We start from the raw sequence: 19411 nt of genomic DNA on the forward strand, positions 1-19411 counted from the left end.
ATGGACTGTTGGGACAAGACAAAGCTAACAGGTCCAACTCACTTGCTAAGCCTTTATTCAAGGCATACATAAAAAATCTCTACCTTGACTTGAATACTATCACCATTCATCATTTTCCATCATCGTCTTTGCTTAGCCGTCACAAGGGCTCTCAACACTTGTTAATACCAACCAAGTCCAAGCAATGCTTGAACTTCATACTTGGAACCGGCTTCGTTAACATGTCTGCAGGATTGTCCGCTGTAGCAACCTTAAGCATAGCCATCTTCCTTTCTTCAACGGCATCCTTGATGAAATGATACCTGACATCGATGTGCTTCGTTCTCTCATGATACATCTGGTTCTTGGAAAAGTGAATGGCACTTTGACTGTCACAACAAAGAACTGCACTCTCTTGCTTGAACCCCAGATCACCAAACAAACCCATCAACCATATACCTTCCTTCACTGCTTCCGCGGCTGCGATGTACTCTGCCTCAGTTGTAGACAATGCAACTGTGCTTTGCAAAATTGACCTCCAATTGATATTACTACCACACAGTGCAAAAGTATATCCTTTCAATGACCTTCTTCTATCAAGATCACCTGCATAATCGGAATCAACATAGCCTACAACATTTGTTGAATCACCACTGTGTTTGTCAAACACCAAACCAACATCTGTACTGCCCCTTAGATATCTCAGAATCCACTTTACAGCTTACCAATGAGCCTTCCCGGGACTTCCCGTGTATCTACTTACCACACTCACAGCTTGTGCGATATTCGGCCTTGTACAAACCATAGCATACATGATGCTACCAACTTCACTTTCATATGGAACCCGTGACATGTACATTGCCTCATTTGTAGATTGAAGTGATTGCTTTCTAGAGAGTTTAAAATGAGTTTCCAAAGGAGTACTTACTGGTTTTGCATCTTTCATACCAAACCTTTCCAACACCTTCTCGATGTAAGCCTTTTGGGACAAATATAACTTGCCTTCAGCTCGGTTCCTATGAATCTCCATGTCCAATATCTTCTTTTCTGCACCCAAATCTTTCATCTCAAACTCACTACTTAACTGCACTTTCAAATTTTGTATATCTGACATGTCTTTGCAAGCTATCAACATATCATCAACATACAAGAGCAAATACACAAATGAACCATCTTGGAGTTTCTTGTGGTATACACAACTATCATACTTACTCCTGCGACAACCATTTTCCAACATAAACGTATCAAAACGTGTATACCAATGCCTTGGAGATTGCTTTGTACCATACAAAGATTTCTTCAACAAACATACATGATCTTCTTTGCCAGGAATCGGGTTGTTGGTAATCGGAAGATCGCGGGTGGAGCCGGGAAGTTCAAAGTATTGAGTAGTGTTCCAAGGGTATCTAGTGGCAGTAATCATTATCCGATTGGTACCATACGGAGGTGGTCAAGTGGGGACAGTATCGGTGCTATGCGGTCGTGACTGGAGAAGGTGCGACGGTCCGTAGAGGTCCTACAAAATGGTATCAGAGCAAGGTGGAGCTACAGGGGAGTCGGGCTGAAGAATGGTTATCGAATGCCGGTAATCAGAAGGTCGCAGGTGGAGCCAGGAATCTCAAAGTATGAGTAGTGTTCCAAGAGCATCTGGTGGCAGTAACCATTGTTTGATTGGTAGCATACGGAGGTGGCGAGGTGGTGTGTTTTCTCTCCAAGGTGGAGATTGTTGGAATTGTGTGACTCAATGCACACATGTGAGTCACATATGGGGTAGCTAAAGATAGTCCCACATGGAGGAGAACAAGTTCCATGTGGTGATATATAAGCTAGACATTCTCTCTACATAGTACCGAGGCCTTTTGGATCAAAACCCCACACTTAACCTTAAGGTGGTCAAGTGGGGACAGTATCGTGCTATGTGGTCGTGCCCGGAGTGGGTGCGGCGGTCCGTAGGGGTCCTACAAATACAAAAAAAGAGGTTGTAGAATAAAAAAATCTAACCCATCTACACCACTTGGAACTGAATCCCATTTTCCCCATAAAAAATTCCAGATAGCTCCAATTAACTCTATCAAAAGCCTTTTCTATGTCTATCTTACAAATAATCCCAGGCACACCAGATTTTAATCTTGAGTCAACAAGTTCATTTGCTATTAAAGTGTCATCAAAAATCCTCATTCCCTCTATATATATGCACACTGAAGTGGTGAAATTAGTTTAGGCATTACCAGCTCAAGTCTAGTAGCTAGAACTTTATCTACTATTTTACACGTATTGGTATGCAAACAGATTGGCCTACCATCCTTAATGGATTTCACAAGATCTTTTTTAGTCACTAAAGTTAGAATTGTACTACCATCCTTATGAAAGTAGAATTGTACTTCAGTAAAATCCATCAAGTCATAACAAAAAGTCTATTTGAACCGCAAAAAAAAAAAAAAAAAAAAAACTATGGCAAAACCGCTCCTCACAAACTTTCAGTGGGCCCCAGCATAAGTGGCCCCCTGCTAACTCAAAGTGGGTGGAGCGCACCCCTCATGTGAGGGGAGGTTTTTACCTGGTCTAATATCTTGGTTCATACAGAACCACTGAAGTCATAATTGACTTACATTATGGAATTAGTCTAATAATACATAATTTATTGTAAAAGAGAAAGTGACAGAAAATAAAGAGAAGAAATAGAGAGGAAGAGGAAAGAAATTCTCAGTATTATATGTATAGAATACAATGTTTAAGCGTCTATTTATATAGATAGAAGACTTGGTGTCCAAAATACGTAAACCCTAAACTTAGACACGAAGTGCTTCTTAGTAAATAAACTTGGTATATGACACTCCCCCTGATGACCACTGTGGCTAAATCATTACAAATATACCAGGAAAACTCAAAAGAGAAAAACCTGAAATTGCATAAGCATGTAAAGACTCGAAACAGTGTTGGACACGCAAATGTTGCCTCATAAAAACCTTGAGAAGGAAAACCCAGTGGGACAAAACCTTGATGAAGGAAAAAGAGTACAACGCGATAAAGTCCGGTGAGTGCACCTTAATTTGATGACGGGGCTCCCCCGATAAATACTTCAGTCAAATCCTGGCGTGCTAATCTTTGAGTCGAGACTTTCCAATTTTGAAGAACGAAATTCTTGAATGCAGAAGAGGACTGTGCTTTCATGAAGATGTCGGATAGTTGATGAAGTCTTCATTTGTGTTGCACAAGCAGTAAGGTCTTCGATTAATACTTTTGCGGAGTCTACGTTCTTCTTCAACACATTGAGAACTTGTGTCATGGATTGCTAGCTTCCCGAGATGATTTGTAGAAGTTGTTGATGTAGTTTCTTCAATATAGAGCCAAGATGTAGATAAATTACCATAAGTGAACAAAACTGAATGTGTGGCCATTCCTTATGTGGATCGGAATGACATCCAAATTACTAAGAACTTCTTATGTTGATTTGGCCTAAAAAAATGACCTAGTTAATGATGGGAATCCACCAAATAACAGAATTATACACTCCCCCTTGGATGACCACCATGTTGAATAAATTGCCTCGCTAAAACCTCGCCAGTAAAACCCAATGGGAAAAAACTTGGACAAAGGAAAAAGAGCACAAATATCAACATTTTGAAATAATATAAAATAAAAGTCATGTTGCCTCGTTAAAACCTTGTCAGGAAAACCATATGGGACAAAACCTGAAACGAAGGAAAAAGAGTAAAATTTTTGAAGATTTATGGATGGTAACTCAACTACACGAGTATTACAGAAAACGAGCATCAAAGTCATAACTCTGGTCTATCTCAAAAACGAGTTTAAGCTAGCATAATTCTAACTGCAAATTTAAGAAAGAAAAATAATAGAATTTATGCTGCCAAAGAGTGGATTTTAGTGTTTTTAAGGACTCCTCAAGAGACCTATAACATTGAAATCATCAACTAATTAATCCGGATTTTTGGTTATGTATCGAACTTCTAAAAACACATAAAGGATTGTTCAACCTGACATAATCAAGTCAGGTGGCTGTCAGAATATAATTTGAATCCTACAGGATTACAAATACGAATATGTTCTCTGGATACATACGAGTCATTTAAAGACTACCACGCCAAATGCATCATATAAAGAGAACAATTATTAAACAAATCCTAGGGTTTGAGCAAAAATAAAACCCTCAAATCTTTTTTACAACGAAAATATTTCTCATATAAAAGACACAATATGACTACACTAACCTTTAATTTATAGGCTTGGCATGTTTAAGGTGTTAAGTTTTGGATCCAAAAAAATTGCGTTAATTGAGAAACTAATCGAACTTAATTTGGATTGTATGCCAACCAATCACACAGTCGATATTCCTATGCAGAGGGGTTCAAGACCACCATCTATTTCTAGTAGCTACTTTAAATGAATATTCGACACTTATTTGTTTATACGATCTCACATAATTTCCAGTGTATGCATACTTTGAAAAATACAAAATTACTGGTACCAACGCCCGCGAGTATTATAATCTCCACATCTTCCATTGAGGAGATATGAAGTATATGAATGTGGATCATGTACTGATAGACTCATTGGAGTATTATCTGTAGCCTCTTCTAAAACGCTACTTGTTGCTATATGTGATTGGATTTGCCTTTCAACAGGCAAACGCTTATATAAAAGCAAAACGAGATATTTCACGCCTAGTCAATCGCAGCTTTTTTTAATTTAATCATGATGGGAGAGAAACTGATATAACATTCAAGTTAATTAACACTTACTTTTGATGGTAGTGTATAGTCTCCCTCTGATTATGGCGGAAATATTTTCATCTTATGAAACCGAAAACAAATTTCGTAAAGTATTATCCGATTAAATCGAGGACATATACTCTAATAATTCTGGATTTTAACAATACCAGTTGGACTGTAGATAATGACTTCTATAGCGATAAAAATTGTCCCAAAAAAAAAATTGTAGACTTCTTGACATACAAAATTAACATCAACCATGGATTTTATTGGTTAATTACAGCCAAAAACATATAAAATATGCAAATGAATCACCAAATAATATTTGACCAATAGATGCAATAAAATTATCTTATACCTTGGAATAAAATTATGGACACTTAATTTCTTACGAAAATTATCTGAAGATCAGTTTTAGTCATTACCATGACTAATAAGATAGGCTAACAAGCTGGATGCGCACCCATTGATCTTGAGTGTCCAATTATATTCTAATTCCATTTGGAAAAATCCCAAAATTTGGAAATAATTACCACGAGGAAAATTAAAATTGCAAAAATATCCAACAAAATGCAACAACTCCTCGTTTTATTGGTATTAGGTTGGTGGAGATTTCTCTGGAGGAATAGAAATCAAAAACCAAAATTGGCAAAAAGGTTTTAGAATGCCAATTTTTACATCCCTTATAGAAAAAAAATAGGAAAAAATCGATATCAATTGGTTTGTCCAATTTACCAAAATTCAATTGACAAAATATAAAAAACATTGTAGGTTAATCCATCGCATTGGAAAAATCCACTTTGTGGTTAGCGAATGGTTTCTTGTAAATAGAAAAACAGAAATCATATAGATAAATCACATGATCCTTGTATAGAGAACAAGGATACCAAATTTAATTGGCTGTAAGTTTTCAACCATGCATGTGATTAAATACCATAAAGACAACTAAATCGCGATGACACTAATATTTGGTGAATACGATTTCATTAAAGGAATAGAAACTGCAAACCATGTTTTGATGGATTTTTTTTCCTTTTTATTTTTCTCTATAAAAAGAATAAGAGAAGAGAGGACAATCAAACTTATTGTTACATATTGATCACCCATGTGTAATAAAACAGAATATGCATAGTAATTAAGAAAGAAAACTCAAACAAAATACTTATAATCAAAAAGCAAAGAAAAAAAATACTGGTCATATTTTAATGCATAGTGGTCGACAGCAGACACTTAACTTTCAATTGGTATATGTTGGCTCGTGTATCATTGATGGAAACTGACAATGGCTTTTGTAAGCACAAACTCTATCTATGAGTAGCACCAAGGTACCGCTCACATATAGTTCTGATCTCATCCACCCGTCCAAAGATTACTAATACATGCAAAAACAAACAAAATAACATTGATTAACAACAATCAGTTAAGGAATAAACAATCAATAATAAAATATTGAAAGACTATAAGATCGTTTGGATCTCCCCATGATACTGTCGTAAAAACAACATCGTCCAAATCCATCAAGGCGTATATGTTTTCTTTTCTTTTTTTTTCCAAAGTTATGTACGGCTCCGTTGGTAGAACTACGTGCTGATGACGTATTGTAAAAAAGAAAGTGACAGAAAATAGAGAGAAGAAATAGAGAGGAAGAGAGGAAGAGGAGAGAAATTCTCAGTATTATATGTATAGAATACAATGTTTAAACCTCTATTTATATAGACAGAAGACTTGGTGTCCAAAATACGTAAACTCTAAATTTAGACACGAAGGACATTTTAATAAATAAACTTGATTTATAACATAATTGACTTATTATATTACGATGATTACACCGAAACCACATATTACCTCTATGGGGGAAAGAAGGTGTGGAAATTTCTCTTTTATTTGCATTCCCAAATTACTAGTATCTCCTAACCAGCAAGTTAATTCTTCTCTCTTGATTTTCCCTTTCCTTTTTTTGGTTTGCTCCAATGCCTCAAATTGTATACAAGTACTTGATTAAACGAAACATTTAATGTTGATACTAAGTAAATGCTTCTAAATTATGCCTACAACACCACCATACACCATAAATGAAACTTGTAGTGGATACAAGAAAATCATCACACGAGAAGAAAGCAAGCGAATGGACTTTTAGATTGTTTAATTTCCAAAAATCCATACTGCCATTTATGATATAGGATCATATGTACTCTGCCTGCTAGTCACATTTTCCTGGTGATTAAGTAATGCATACCTAGTGAGATTTATTTCTTCGTGATGACTTGTAATTTTTTTATGAAAATAGGCGCAAACCTAGCTGATAGTGGTGCAAGTACTGTGACAATCGAAGGTACTTGGTGCAATGAAGTGTAAGAACAAATTTTTCAGTCTGGTTGGGTTTGGGTTTATGTAGATATCTACCAATCAAACCTAGGATATTATGAGACTTGTCATTATTACCCAGAGGTGTAACCAGACAGAGCGGTTTTTGATAGTGTGCAACCTAGTAGTAGAGGGGTGAAAATGAAGATTTGTTTGCTTACAAAGGATTGCGGTCTTAGAATGAAAGGTAACATGCGGAATGGGATTTATGATCCGCAAATTCTCAAATACTTTGGTTTGGATTGTAGAAAGGTTAAAACAGTGAAAGTAAGACAGATAGGTAATAGGTTGGTATCTACCTCCTCTAGGTTGGTTCATTGTCTGCTGTGATGGTGCAGCCAAAGGAAATCCGGGCCTGGCGGGTTTTGGTTTAATTGTCAGAAATCATGTAGGAGCTGTCTTTGGGGCTGTTGCAGGTGCCATTGGCTTGCTACGAATTACATTCCGGAGATCTTAGTCAAAGAAGATTAATTACATTTGTAATTCTTTTTGATTCAAGTGTTGCCATTTCTGCTTTTAAATTAGGTAAGTTGCCTTCGACTGTACAGTCAAGATGGAAGATAGTCCGAAAGCCATTTGCTCATCTGGGGTTCAGTCATAATTTATCAAGAGACTAACTTTTCAGCTGAGAATCTGGCTAAGAAAGGTGCGTGTCTAACTAGACGTCGCTGTGAAGAGTATCAATCAAGACCTCCTTTCCTGCCAGATTTACATTGACCGGATAGGTTATATTTTCTTGTCAAAGAAATTTGTGTACCGCGATGTCATAACAGGCACGGTTAAGTCCTTTGTCATCCACAAACCACTTCAAAAATCTCTAGGTAAGTTTTGTACTCCTACCTACTCCCGAAATCCTTATTACCCAAATTGTTTGCTTAGCTGACCCGGTTTTTTCAGAGCTCGAAGAATCATTTTGATCCCATTATTCTCTTGTCTTTTCTTTCTTCAATAAAGAAGACTTTTTTATTAGAAGTTAAGGTGTACAGAGAATGTATCCCTGGCTACTAGATTGGTAATTCAACGAGCTAAATTACACTAATCCTCGAAAGAAAGTTTTATTTCTCTAATAAAATGACTATTTTCCCATCTAACCAAAAGGAGTAGTAGAGCAATAATGGAATTGATGACCACTTTAGCCTCGACATGTTTTTTTATCCAGAAGTAGTGTTTTGGCGTGTTTGATAGCAAAGTTTCCGGATTCGGGATGCAGGAGGAGACCAAATTAGAAGACGAATGATAACCAGTTGATTCGGTACGGTTCGATGAATTTTCGCAGGTGGGTATCTAGTTGTATTGATGGATTAGAAATAGGTGCACTTCGACATCCAACAATTTCGCCTGCTGCTAGTTTCATTGTGATACTTTTTTGCCGCAAATCCTAAACTCGGGAAAAAACCAAAGGGAAAAAAGATGCGGGAGCAGCGGGACTGAGAGAAAGGAAGAGAGAAAGAGGCGTGGCGCAGTCCATGCTTCGTACTAAAAGCACCCCTGATAATAGAAGATGGGGAAGGACGCCACCTCCTTTGCCGCATCTGTCCGATGCTTTCTCTCTCGTGCCTAGTCGGATCGGTTTGTATATCTGTCGTACATGTGTGATTTAGGTCTTCTGTGTTTACTAGTTTGTCAGTGGAACTGGACAGAGTAATCTTTCGTCTTTTTTTGGTGGTTGTACTTTTACCCCTCTCTATTGATGAATCAACGCTTTTTTATATCAATCAATTTTTTTATTTTTATTTTTTGACTATAGACAAATTGAATGTAAGTAAATGTATCAAATAATTTACGTCGCTAAAGCTTTATCATTCATGTAACCCTTGTTGTGTATACTTCCACTGCATTATTTTCCTTAATGAAAGTTGTACATATGCCTAGATCTTTTTTCACAAAATTGGTTAAAAAGACCAAAATCAGCAATTTGTGGGTGAAATGGACAGTTAGATTTTGATACTGTTTAAATGGAAAAAAATGTAAAAATAAGCAGGATGTAACCAGTTTCATCGTGCCCATTTTCAAATATTTTTTCTTATTTTTAATTTGCACAGGATGTATCCAGTTTCATCCTTACTATTTTTTTTTTGCCATTTCACCCAAACTATTTTTTACTCGTCCATTTAAACCGTGATTTAAAAATATTTGGACAAATGACCCATTTTCCGATCTTTTTTAATCTATTTAAGTAAAAAATTTAAGAAATGTTACATGTTATAAGTAAGAAAAAATTAATAATCACTTCAAAATAAAACAAACACGTACAATTCATTTTTAGTTCTAATGGAAACACCATAACCATATATTAACTAGTTAACTCCATGGTTGAACAAGGTGTGGGGATTTCTCTTTCATTCTCTTTCCCAAATTACTATCGCTCAACAGAAGTTAATCTATCGTTCTTCATTTTTTCATTTTTGGTCCGCACTTTTTAAAGGTTTGAATTCAAAAGAGGTAAAGATGCAACACAAAGAAAAAAATTACAAACGAAAAAAAAAGAGGTTAACAGAAGTGAACCGGAGTCCAAGATCAGGAAAATCAGGGGTATAGTCATCCACATTTAAAAAGAACGATCTTTTGGGTATCATGGATTTTTTGAGAGGACCATGATTTTATTAGGCGACCTTTTCTATAATTATAAGGGGTGTCCTAAAGCATTGAAATGACTAACCTACTCTTAACCTAATTTAATTTAAAATCAACCCAATAACTACCTATATATATATCGCCACCACCTCCTCCCACCACCGCCGATTACCACCACCACCCACCACCACAGCCCATTATCACCACCACCAATCATCGATTACCACCACCACCTCTGATTACCACCACCACCAACCACCACTATATATATATATATATAACTTAATTTAAAACATTAACAAAGAAATTCTATCAAACCCATTACTTGTCATTCGTTTTTGGTTGAATAAATGAGAAGTAATCATTAAAATGAGTTGAAAATGGAAGTTGCGGAGAGGTTTAATGGAGGGTTTTTTCAGAGAAAAGTTCGGTTATCAAGAATTAATTTTTTTCTTAACCGAACTCAGAGTTCGGTTGATTCGCAAAAATATACTTTTAACCGAACTCCTTGTATTAGAACAACACAATTACATAAGTTCGGTTCATTCGCAAAATAAGGATATCACCGTATTTTAGTTTACGAAAATAATGAGAAGTCCACAAGTTCGGTTTGTTCGCAAAAATGTTAAGTTTTCCTTGTAACCGAACGCTATCTTTGAAACTTCGTAATCGAACTCTACGTAATTCGCTAAGAAATAAATTTCGTAGTAACCGAACGTTTGTCTAATTGCATATATGCATATATAATCCCAGTTCGGTTGATTCGCAAAATATGTTGAAGTTTGCGAACCAACCGAACTTCTAACTCTAGGTTACTTAACCTGCATTTCGGTTGGGAACTTGGTTGCGTTGAAGTTTGCGAACTGACCGAACACACAAGATGTACCCAAATAAATTGTTAAGTTCAAAGTTCGGTTACCTACCATTTTATCCTAGGTAACCGAACATTACACTGTGCGACCAAAACCTCCATTAACGAGCGAGTTCGGTGACCTGTTTGTTTGGAAACTAACCGAACTACACTTTCAGGTGTGTCCGGTTACATGTTCTTGACATATGGTAACCGAACTGGCCCAAATCTACATAAAAAATTTCATTTTTTTTGAAAGTTTGGAGCAATTCAACCAACATTATCTAAGTTTGAAGCCTACCTGAGTATCCAAATACCCTTCCTTCGGTTGTGGTTGGTAAAATCCATCGTTTTTCATGTTTTCCTTCTTCATCTTCTCTAACTTTACTCTCTCAATAATTCTACTTCTTTAAAAAAAACATCTGATTTTTTAATCTCACTAATTATCTTTAACTTAATCATCTCATTAATTATTACACTAACTATTATTAACACTAACTAATTATCATCCAAAATTAATCAGGAGGGTAATTTAGGTATTAATATAAATATCTAGATTAGGGGTGACCTAGATTTACTTCTGATGTCTTTACCCAAAATAAAACCATGATCCCCAAAAAAATCATGGTCCCCTAAAAATCGTTCTTTCAAAACATCTCAAGCCCAGCCCAAATTACCCCAAAATAATGAAGTTTGAAGTTCAATTGAAAATCCACTAACACTGAAACTTCTGCCTCCATTATTAAGGCTACAGCAGCAAATGCACCCAATCTTCTACTGTAGCCACCACCGTTGCTATAACCACCACCATCATCAGCTTCGTAGTTCTAATAACTTTGTCCACCACCATAATCCCCGTCATACTTCCTATTTCCTTTCTTTTTTATAGTTCACTCGAACGCCTTGGAGTACACTATAATCTTCACATCTTAGTGCCATTTTTTTTTACTGAGCCCAACCGGCAATGATTTCGATGTTATTTTTTTGGTGGCATGTTCCTCGTATAAAACTCTACATTCCTACCAAAAATGAGATTATTCCGAAATACGAAACTTCATCATCCACAAATTTTAATTTCAACCCTTAATAATGGTTAATACACAAAATCGTAGATGGCGGTTGTATACATCTCGGAATGCTCTCATTTTTGGTTGGAGTGTAGAGACTTATAAGAAGAACATGTGACCAAATAATTAGTTTCAAATTCCTTGCCGTTTGGGTTCAGTAAAAAAAACCATAACCATGTCAACGGATTATGTGAATATAACCATGTCAACGGATTATGTGAATATAACCATGTCAACAAGACTTTAATGTTAATGCTTTTTTTTTGAAGCATAATGTTAATTTTTTTTTTTGATCGATCAAAAGGAATTGTATTAAGAAGCACACAAGTCGTGCGCAAGTGAATACACCAAAATAGGGGGAAAACAACCCCAACCAAAACAAGTGAATACCCCTTATATAAGTGTGCTTGATTAAACAAGACTTTAATGTTAATGCTTTTTTTTTGAAGCATAATGTTAATTTTTTTTTTTGATCGATCAAAAGGAATTGTATTAAGAAGCACACAAGTCGTGCGCAAGTGAATACACCAAAATAGGGGGAAAACAACCCCAACCAAAACAAATTGTCCAGAGAGGCAGAATTGTGGTGTACCAACCAAGTTAAAAAAAGTCACTTTAGATGGTACATTACTATTCCATACAGCCGTATGAGGAAACGCCAAATTTTCTTTATTAGACAAAGCTTTGTAGCAAGACTGAACCGTGAAAATGCCATCTTTTGAATGTTTCCAGACCCTTGTATCCTCGGCATCATTGATATTAACTGATTCTAAAAGGGTTATTAGCCTAACTGCTTCCACAATCTCCCTGTCAGTGAGTCTTCTTCTCAAGTCTAAGTTCCAATTGATGTTGTCGTCAATAACTGAGTAGAACTTGTCGATGTTATGGTCTTTTTTCCTTGACACTCTGAAGAGATTAGGGAACTCTTTGTCACGAGTGTTTTCGCTGATCCAATGGTCTGTCCAGAACATATTCCAATCTCCTTTGCCAATGCAATATTTAATACCCTCCTTGAACTTTTGCAGTCTCTTGTTAATCCCCTTCCATACCGACTTACCATATGAGGACCTAATATTCTTTATATCCCACTTATTTTTTGAGAGCCCATGCATTACTGCAATTATGTTTCGCCACAGAGAATATTTTTCGGTCGTGAATCTCCAGCATCATTTGCACAGTAAAGCGTCATTTATTATCTGCAGCTTTCGAATGCCTAGTCCTCCAAATTCTTTGTCCATGCACACCTTATCCCATGAGACTAAATCATATTTCTTATTGGTGGCATCCCTTCCCCAAAGAAAGTTCCGCATTATCTTGTTAATCTTCTTCTCGACTGACGTCGGCATCGAATAAACTGACATGAGATAAATGGCAAGTGTGCTCAAAACACTTTTGATCAATACTAATCTACCGCCATATGACAAGAACATCCCCTGCCACCCACGAAGTTTCTTTTCCATCCTCTCTACAACTGAATCCCAAATATTCTTGCTTCTATACTGGGCTCCTGCTGGCATCCATAGATATTTAATAGGTAACTCCTCGAAATTGCATCGAAGGCTATTTTCAACAACATCATCGAAAATTGTTTCTCCAAACCTAATTGCGGAACTCTTTATAGGATTGACACTAAGTCCTGAGCTTATTTGAAAACAAATTAGGAGAGCCCTAATATTGAGAATTTGTTGTGCATCATCACTCGAGAAGAAGATTGTGTCGTCCGCAAACAAAAGATGTGATAGTTGTGTACCATTGGCCTTGACTGTGAATCCTTTATATAACCCATTGACCTCTAATTTTTGGACCATCTTGCAAAGTCCCTCCATGAACAGTATAAAAAGAAAAGGAGAGAGAGGGTCTCCCTGTGGCAACCCCCTAAAACTGTTGCATTGATTCCCAGGCGTGCCATTGAGGAAAATAGAGAAGTGAGTTGTCGATATTAAAGTCTTGATCCATCTTCTCCATTTCTGACCCATTCCCATTTTGCTCATGATAGTGTCCAAGAAACCCCAGTTTACTTTGTCATATGCCTTCTCGACATCCAATTTGAACAACCATCCGTTCGATCCATCCCTCACTTTAGAATCGATGAATTCATTCGCTAATAAAATACTGTCTATGATCTGTCTTTGTTGCAAAAATGCAGTTTGTGTATTCGAAATAAGATGAGGAAGTACCTTTTTGAGCCTAGAAGAGAGAACGTGCGAGATAATCTTGTAGCAGGTGTTGATCAAGCTGATTGGCCTGTAGTCCCTCACCAATTATACATTATCTCTTTTAGGAATGAGAGTGATAAAAGTATTATTTTTTATCCAATCCATGAAGCCATTATCATCGAAAAACGAACCATGCTCATCAAGTCATCTTTTGTAGTAGCCCAGAAGTGAGTGTAGAACTCGATAGGGAAGCCGTCAGTCCCCGGAGCTCTATTAGTTTCCATCTGTTTAATAGCCACCACGACTTCTGCTTCAGTGATTTGTGTTTCCATTTCCTCCCTCTGTTCATCACTTATTTTTTCAAAATGTATATCCTCCATGAATGGCCTATTCACCTCATCCTCTGTGTACAAATCAGTGTAAAACTCTAGTAATTTCTCCCCAATAATATTTCGATCTTCTGTTAAGTCCCCATCTATTCTCAAACAAGAAATATTTTTGGCTCTTCTCCTCCCATTTACAATTCTATGAAGGAAACCCGCGTTCCTATCACCTTCTTCAATCCACTATCCTTTTGTCTTGTTTTTAATCCTTTTGTGCTCCATGTTTTCCCATTTGATATAGTCCTTTTTAAGATTAACCCTATTAATACACTCTTCGAGAGTTGCTACACCTACCTCATCAACGATATCCGTCTCTTGTATCTGTACAAGTAGCTCATCCATATTCTTGCATACCTTTCCAAAGCACTCTTTATTCCAAACTTTAAGGTATTCCTTGATTGCCATCAGTTTCTTACGGAACACATATCCAAGGTTCCCATTAAAAGTGAGGTTACTCCACCATACTTGCATCTTATCTTTCAATTTAGCACTTTCCAACCATATAATTTCAAATTTGAACGGTCTTGCACCTGTATTTACCATAGTTGTCGACAACAATAATGGAGTATGATCTGACACAGGCCTCGGCTTTGCACTCTGAATAGTATACGGGAACATGGCTTCCCATAATGAATTTAGCAGAAATCTATCAATTTTACTGCAATATGGGTTTTCTCGAAAGTTAGACCAAGTGTACTTAGCACCACTAAGGGGCAAGTCCACCAGATCATGGTTGGTGATGAAACTTATGAAATCTCGCATAACCCGACTAACTCCTCGATCTCTATTTCTATCTTCAATTGATTTTGTAACATTCCAATCCCCTCCTAAGAATCCAGGAATACTCCATATCCCCATGACCTCTCTTAGTTCCCTCCATAGTGTTCTCCTGTCTTTCCTGTCATTTGGGGCATATATATTTGATATGTAGAACTCCAAATGTGACGTCTTCGACCTGAACATACAAGATAAAGAATGAATTTCTTCCAGTTTGTCGATGAGATCGATTTTATCCTTCCTCCATAATATACTAATCCCACCCTTAGTTCCCCTAGAAGGTATGTAACAATAATCTACATCAGGGTGGCACCAAACCTCTCTTCTGAGCTGAACAGAAAAATCTTGGAGTTTTGTTTCTTGAAGTAATACCACATCAGGATTCCATTTCAAAAGTACTGATTTGATGACTATTCTTTTATCTTTGTCCCCTAGACCATGTACGTTCCACGAATTTGTTTTATCTATCATTGGAACCAATTAGCCTTTGCCCTTCTTCTCCTATCCTCCTTCGAACCTTCAGGAATTGTGCCCCGTAAAAAGATTTGAATTCTACATTTTTCTCGGTTGAGACGACTCAGTCCTTCTCTAATTATGCTCGGGCTCTCGACTTCAAATGGGTCTTCACTCTCCTCTTCACTCACTTCAGTCTTCTCCCCTTCACTGCTATCTTCTACCACCTGTGTCTATACATTAGGTTCTTCCAACATATGTTGAACTCCAATAAGAGAGTCATCTGTTATTCCACATTGAGCAACCTTTTTAGATTTCAAAATTCTAGCTTTCCCCCTCTCCATAGCCACTACTAACGAACCCACGATACTCTCCTCTACCATGCTCTCCATCCCCCCAAGAGGTAAACCCATAAGAACCCCCACATTTGTTACTGCCTGACGTAACTTTTCTTTCTCAGTCTTCAATTGGTCTTCCTTCCCCTTCAGCAATTTTTGTTTATTTAAGTTCTTTTCTTCTTCGTCATTTGTGTCTTTCAATATTCCAACTTCCAGGATGCCATAGTTTTCCTCAACTTCTCCCGACCACCAGTATTGTTCTTCAAAAGGTTGATCTTCAAATTCCGTTTTAATTGGACTCTTAAAGTTGATGGGAATTGCCTCACAAACTTCAAAAGGTTTGGTGACAAGAACAATTTGATTGAACTGGGGGTTCTCCCTACACATATCTTCGGTGTTATCTATTTCAAAATCTTCATCCTTCTCACTATTTGATTCTTCTTCTTCTCTATTACTCAACCCCTCGACAGCAGCATCCGAAAAATGTTCTAACCGCATTGCTGGATGGATGGTGTCTCAGTGGAAACATGTAAATTGTCGATAAAATTTGATGGTAACTCTTTATCAGAACAATCCTTGAACTCTCTATCACCCAATGGATAATTGATCGTCAATATAATAGGTAAAGAAAAGAAGGAAACAGAAAACCTAGAAGACGGAGATGGCATCAAGTTGGTATTACCTATTTGAGTTGGACCAAAAAATTCCCCATGCCTAAGCTGATCCACCAAAGGGATGACCACATTATACGAGTAACTAGGTCCTAGCTCAAAGATATGTCGCACCATGCCAAGTTCGTCCTGGTCTTCTACTAGTAACGGGTCTTTGTATTTATTTTGTGTTTCCTGAACTTGGATTTTTTCAGTCGAAGTTTCTCTGCGGTCAGTTATAATAACCCAATGTTTTTTTAACCCCTTCGTATTATTTGTCAACTCATTAACTGCTCCAATATTCACCATTTGTGTGGTTGTGTTGCTGCCCACATCTCCATCTTGACTCTTCATGTTTTCCCTCATCTTATCTCTCTTTTTCAGTCTATTTCTCTTTTTCCTAGCCTTTTTCTTCTCATAGTACACATGTGACCGAATTCTTAGCTGGTTCCCCTGTCTCTTGTCTGTGATACCTTGAGTAATCACATCATCTTGTCCTCTTTGATTTCTTTGAATAGTCGGATGAAAACCTTATTTCCTCTGTCAGACTCTTCCTTTCCCACGTGGGATGATGTACTATAGGCACTTTCTTTACTCAAAACAGCTTTCTTATCAATTACTTGTTTGCCCTTATCTTCCTCATTACCAGAGCGGTATCCCGGCATCAAATCAAGTACGGCAATACCCACCGTGAAAATCAATCCCTCATCATTCAATGGCACAGTGTGTGGCAAATCATTGATACTGCTCTTGCAATTAATAAGAACCTTAATTCCTCCAAGCTCATTAAAGTCAATCTCAATGATCGAAACATATTTATTGAGAATTACTTCCACTGTATTTTTGGACCATAAATGAAATGGTACTCCTAACAGAGATATCCATACCTTTTGGACATTAATGGAGGAATTGATAGCATTAACTGATGGCCACCAACGAGAGAACTTGATTCCAGCACTTAAGAAAGCAATGAATTTTTGATTTATCAGCAAGTCATGATCTTTAACTGATTTAATGAACAATACACCCATATTCTAAGAAAAAGTACTGATTTTAATGTGTTCTTGAAAATGGAAAGTCGCCTGAATTTGATCTTCAACCATCCTCCAATCTAATGGTATTGGCTCCACGGTACAAATGATAACTTCATCCCAATGATCAAAAGTTCTCTCTCTACCTTCATACGAGATTTGACGACCTTCTCTTGTTGCAACAGTTAAATATGAAGTATTCCCACCTACTCCTTTGATATTCCCCTCATGAGGATTCTTTCTCTGCAGATCTGGCCATCCATTATTAAGCTTCAAAGATTCAATTTTGTTGTTTGTTGCTCCTCGACGATGAAATTACTCATGTTTGTTAATACCTATTTGCATCAGACTTATGAAATTTATCCATCCTTCCAGTCTATGACCTTCCGGAATCACCAGGTGATGAACCTTTTCACGACTATTACCTGTAAACCAATGAACAGAAATATACTTCCCCCTGCTATTACTTCTCTCAATCAATAGTAGAGCAGATCCATGGCCTAAAAGCAATCTCCATTGATACGGCTTGATAGTGCTATTACCTCTAGATTTCGCTCCCCTGATTGTAATGATCAGCCATACCGCTCCCTCGAACGGTATAATACAAGAATTTGTATACCCATTTGATATCTCTATAATGGTTACTTTGGGTTTCAACTCTTTCCAAAACATATATACTTCAAAATTCTTATCACCCACCTGTGCATAAGATGTTGTCATTCCTAAGCCTTACCACAGATCAAACACTCCATTAGAAGAATGAAGTTTTACCACCATGAATCCCACGTACCAAGTACCCACGTACCTAAGGGGAAAGATCGATACCCGACCCACCCTTAGTCTCCGGAGGGAGTCAATCAGCACACTCCCAAAAGACTCAGACTCAAAGGGAAAGAACAGCACCGATGCCCCGTCCTTGGACGCCGGAGTTTCTAGAGGCTGGATTCATGAAAAGATGAGTGGTATTACTGGGTGGTATTGATATTGAGAGTGGTAAAAGAAAATACAGAGAAAGTTGGTTTTGGTCGCAGATTTCTCTCCACTGCTCTTGGGTTACTAGCTTCTAGCTTCCGGAGCAACCTTAAAACCGTCCTGAAGGGAAATTGATTCGAAAACCCAGATTTGCCGGAAGGGAAATTGATTCAAAAACCAAACTCCGGTGAATCCCCAAGGAATGCTCAACTTGTTTATAAGCAGGAGCAATATTTGCCTGAATCCATGAATCTCTGATGGTTATACCCAAGGTCCAAGCCTCCAAGTTGACCGGTCCTTGCACTTTCAATCTGATCTCGGAAATTACTTCACCAGATCTAGTTTCATGGCTTACGGCAAGCAAACCTCCACAAGCAGCTCCAATATTGGTATAGAGATTTAAATCTCAAAGCTGTTGCGGAATCCCCGTGACAACTATCCAAACATTTGATAATTTTGCTCGAGGACTAACCTGTAGATCAGAATTCCAAGAAAGAAGAAGAACTTCCATTCCATATATTTGAAGTTTACCATGAGCAATAAGTTCTTCTTTTTCCATACAAAACTAATGATAAAAACTCAAGGTGACCAAATTTGTGGTACAAAAACCCCACTCAAATGTTGGATCCATTAAAACTCCATTTTAAACAAAATTGATACAAAAACCCCAAATTTTTAAAAATTGATACAAAAACTCCAAATTTCAAAATTGATTTCATCAAATTTTACGATGAAATCAAAATTTGGTTTCATCAAATTCTTTGGGGTTTCACCAAATTTTATGATGAAACCAAATTTTATAACTCGCTCCAAAAGTGACGAAACAAAAATAACCCCTTCATTTGACGACAGAGGCCATAATTTAAAGGTTGTTTTCATCCGGAGATGTGACTGCAACCAATCACCAATCTCTGACCAATCTACATTCAATGTGTTCGTTTTCAACTTTATTGCAAAATTCCAATTGCCCAAGTAATTGATGTTGGGGTCATTAACAGAAACTTCTTTAAGTGATGGAGTAACCATTTGAAGTGGTTTCTTCCAACAGTTTGAGAAATCGGAGACACTAATGAAACTCACTTCTGGG

General features: G+C 37.2%; 2 protein-coding genes across 2 annotated transcripts; both read right to left on the reverse strand.

Moving 5' to 3' along the window:
- Window positions 1-12730: 12730 nt before the first annotated feature.
- LOC113352781 lies at window positions 12731-14100 on the reverse strand. Its single transcript, XM_026596557.1, has 2 exons — window positions 13912-14100; window positions 12731-13687 (listed from the first exon to the last, which is right to left on the reverse strand). The coding sequence occupies exons 1-2, from the start codon at window positions 14098-14100 to the stop codon at window positions 12731-12733; spliced, it is 1146 nt and encodes a 381-aa protein (XP_026452342.1).
- A 186-nt stretch (window positions 14101-14286) lies between these two features.
- Window positions 14287-15351, reverse strand: LOC113352782. Its single transcript, XM_026596558.1, has one exon. It carries the CDS (start codon window positions 15349-15351, stop codon window positions 14287-14289), a length of 1065 nt encoding a protein of 354 aa, XP_026452343.1.
- Window positions 15352-19411: the final 4060 nt, after the last annotated feature.

Source organism: Papaver somniferum, chromosome 2, assembly GCF_003573695.1.
Source record: "Papaver somniferum cultivar HN1 chromosome 2, ASM357369v1, whole genome shotgun sequence".
NCBI lineage: Eukaryota > Viridiplantae > Streptophyta > Magnoliopsida > Ranunculales > Papaveraceae > Papaver > Papaver somniferum.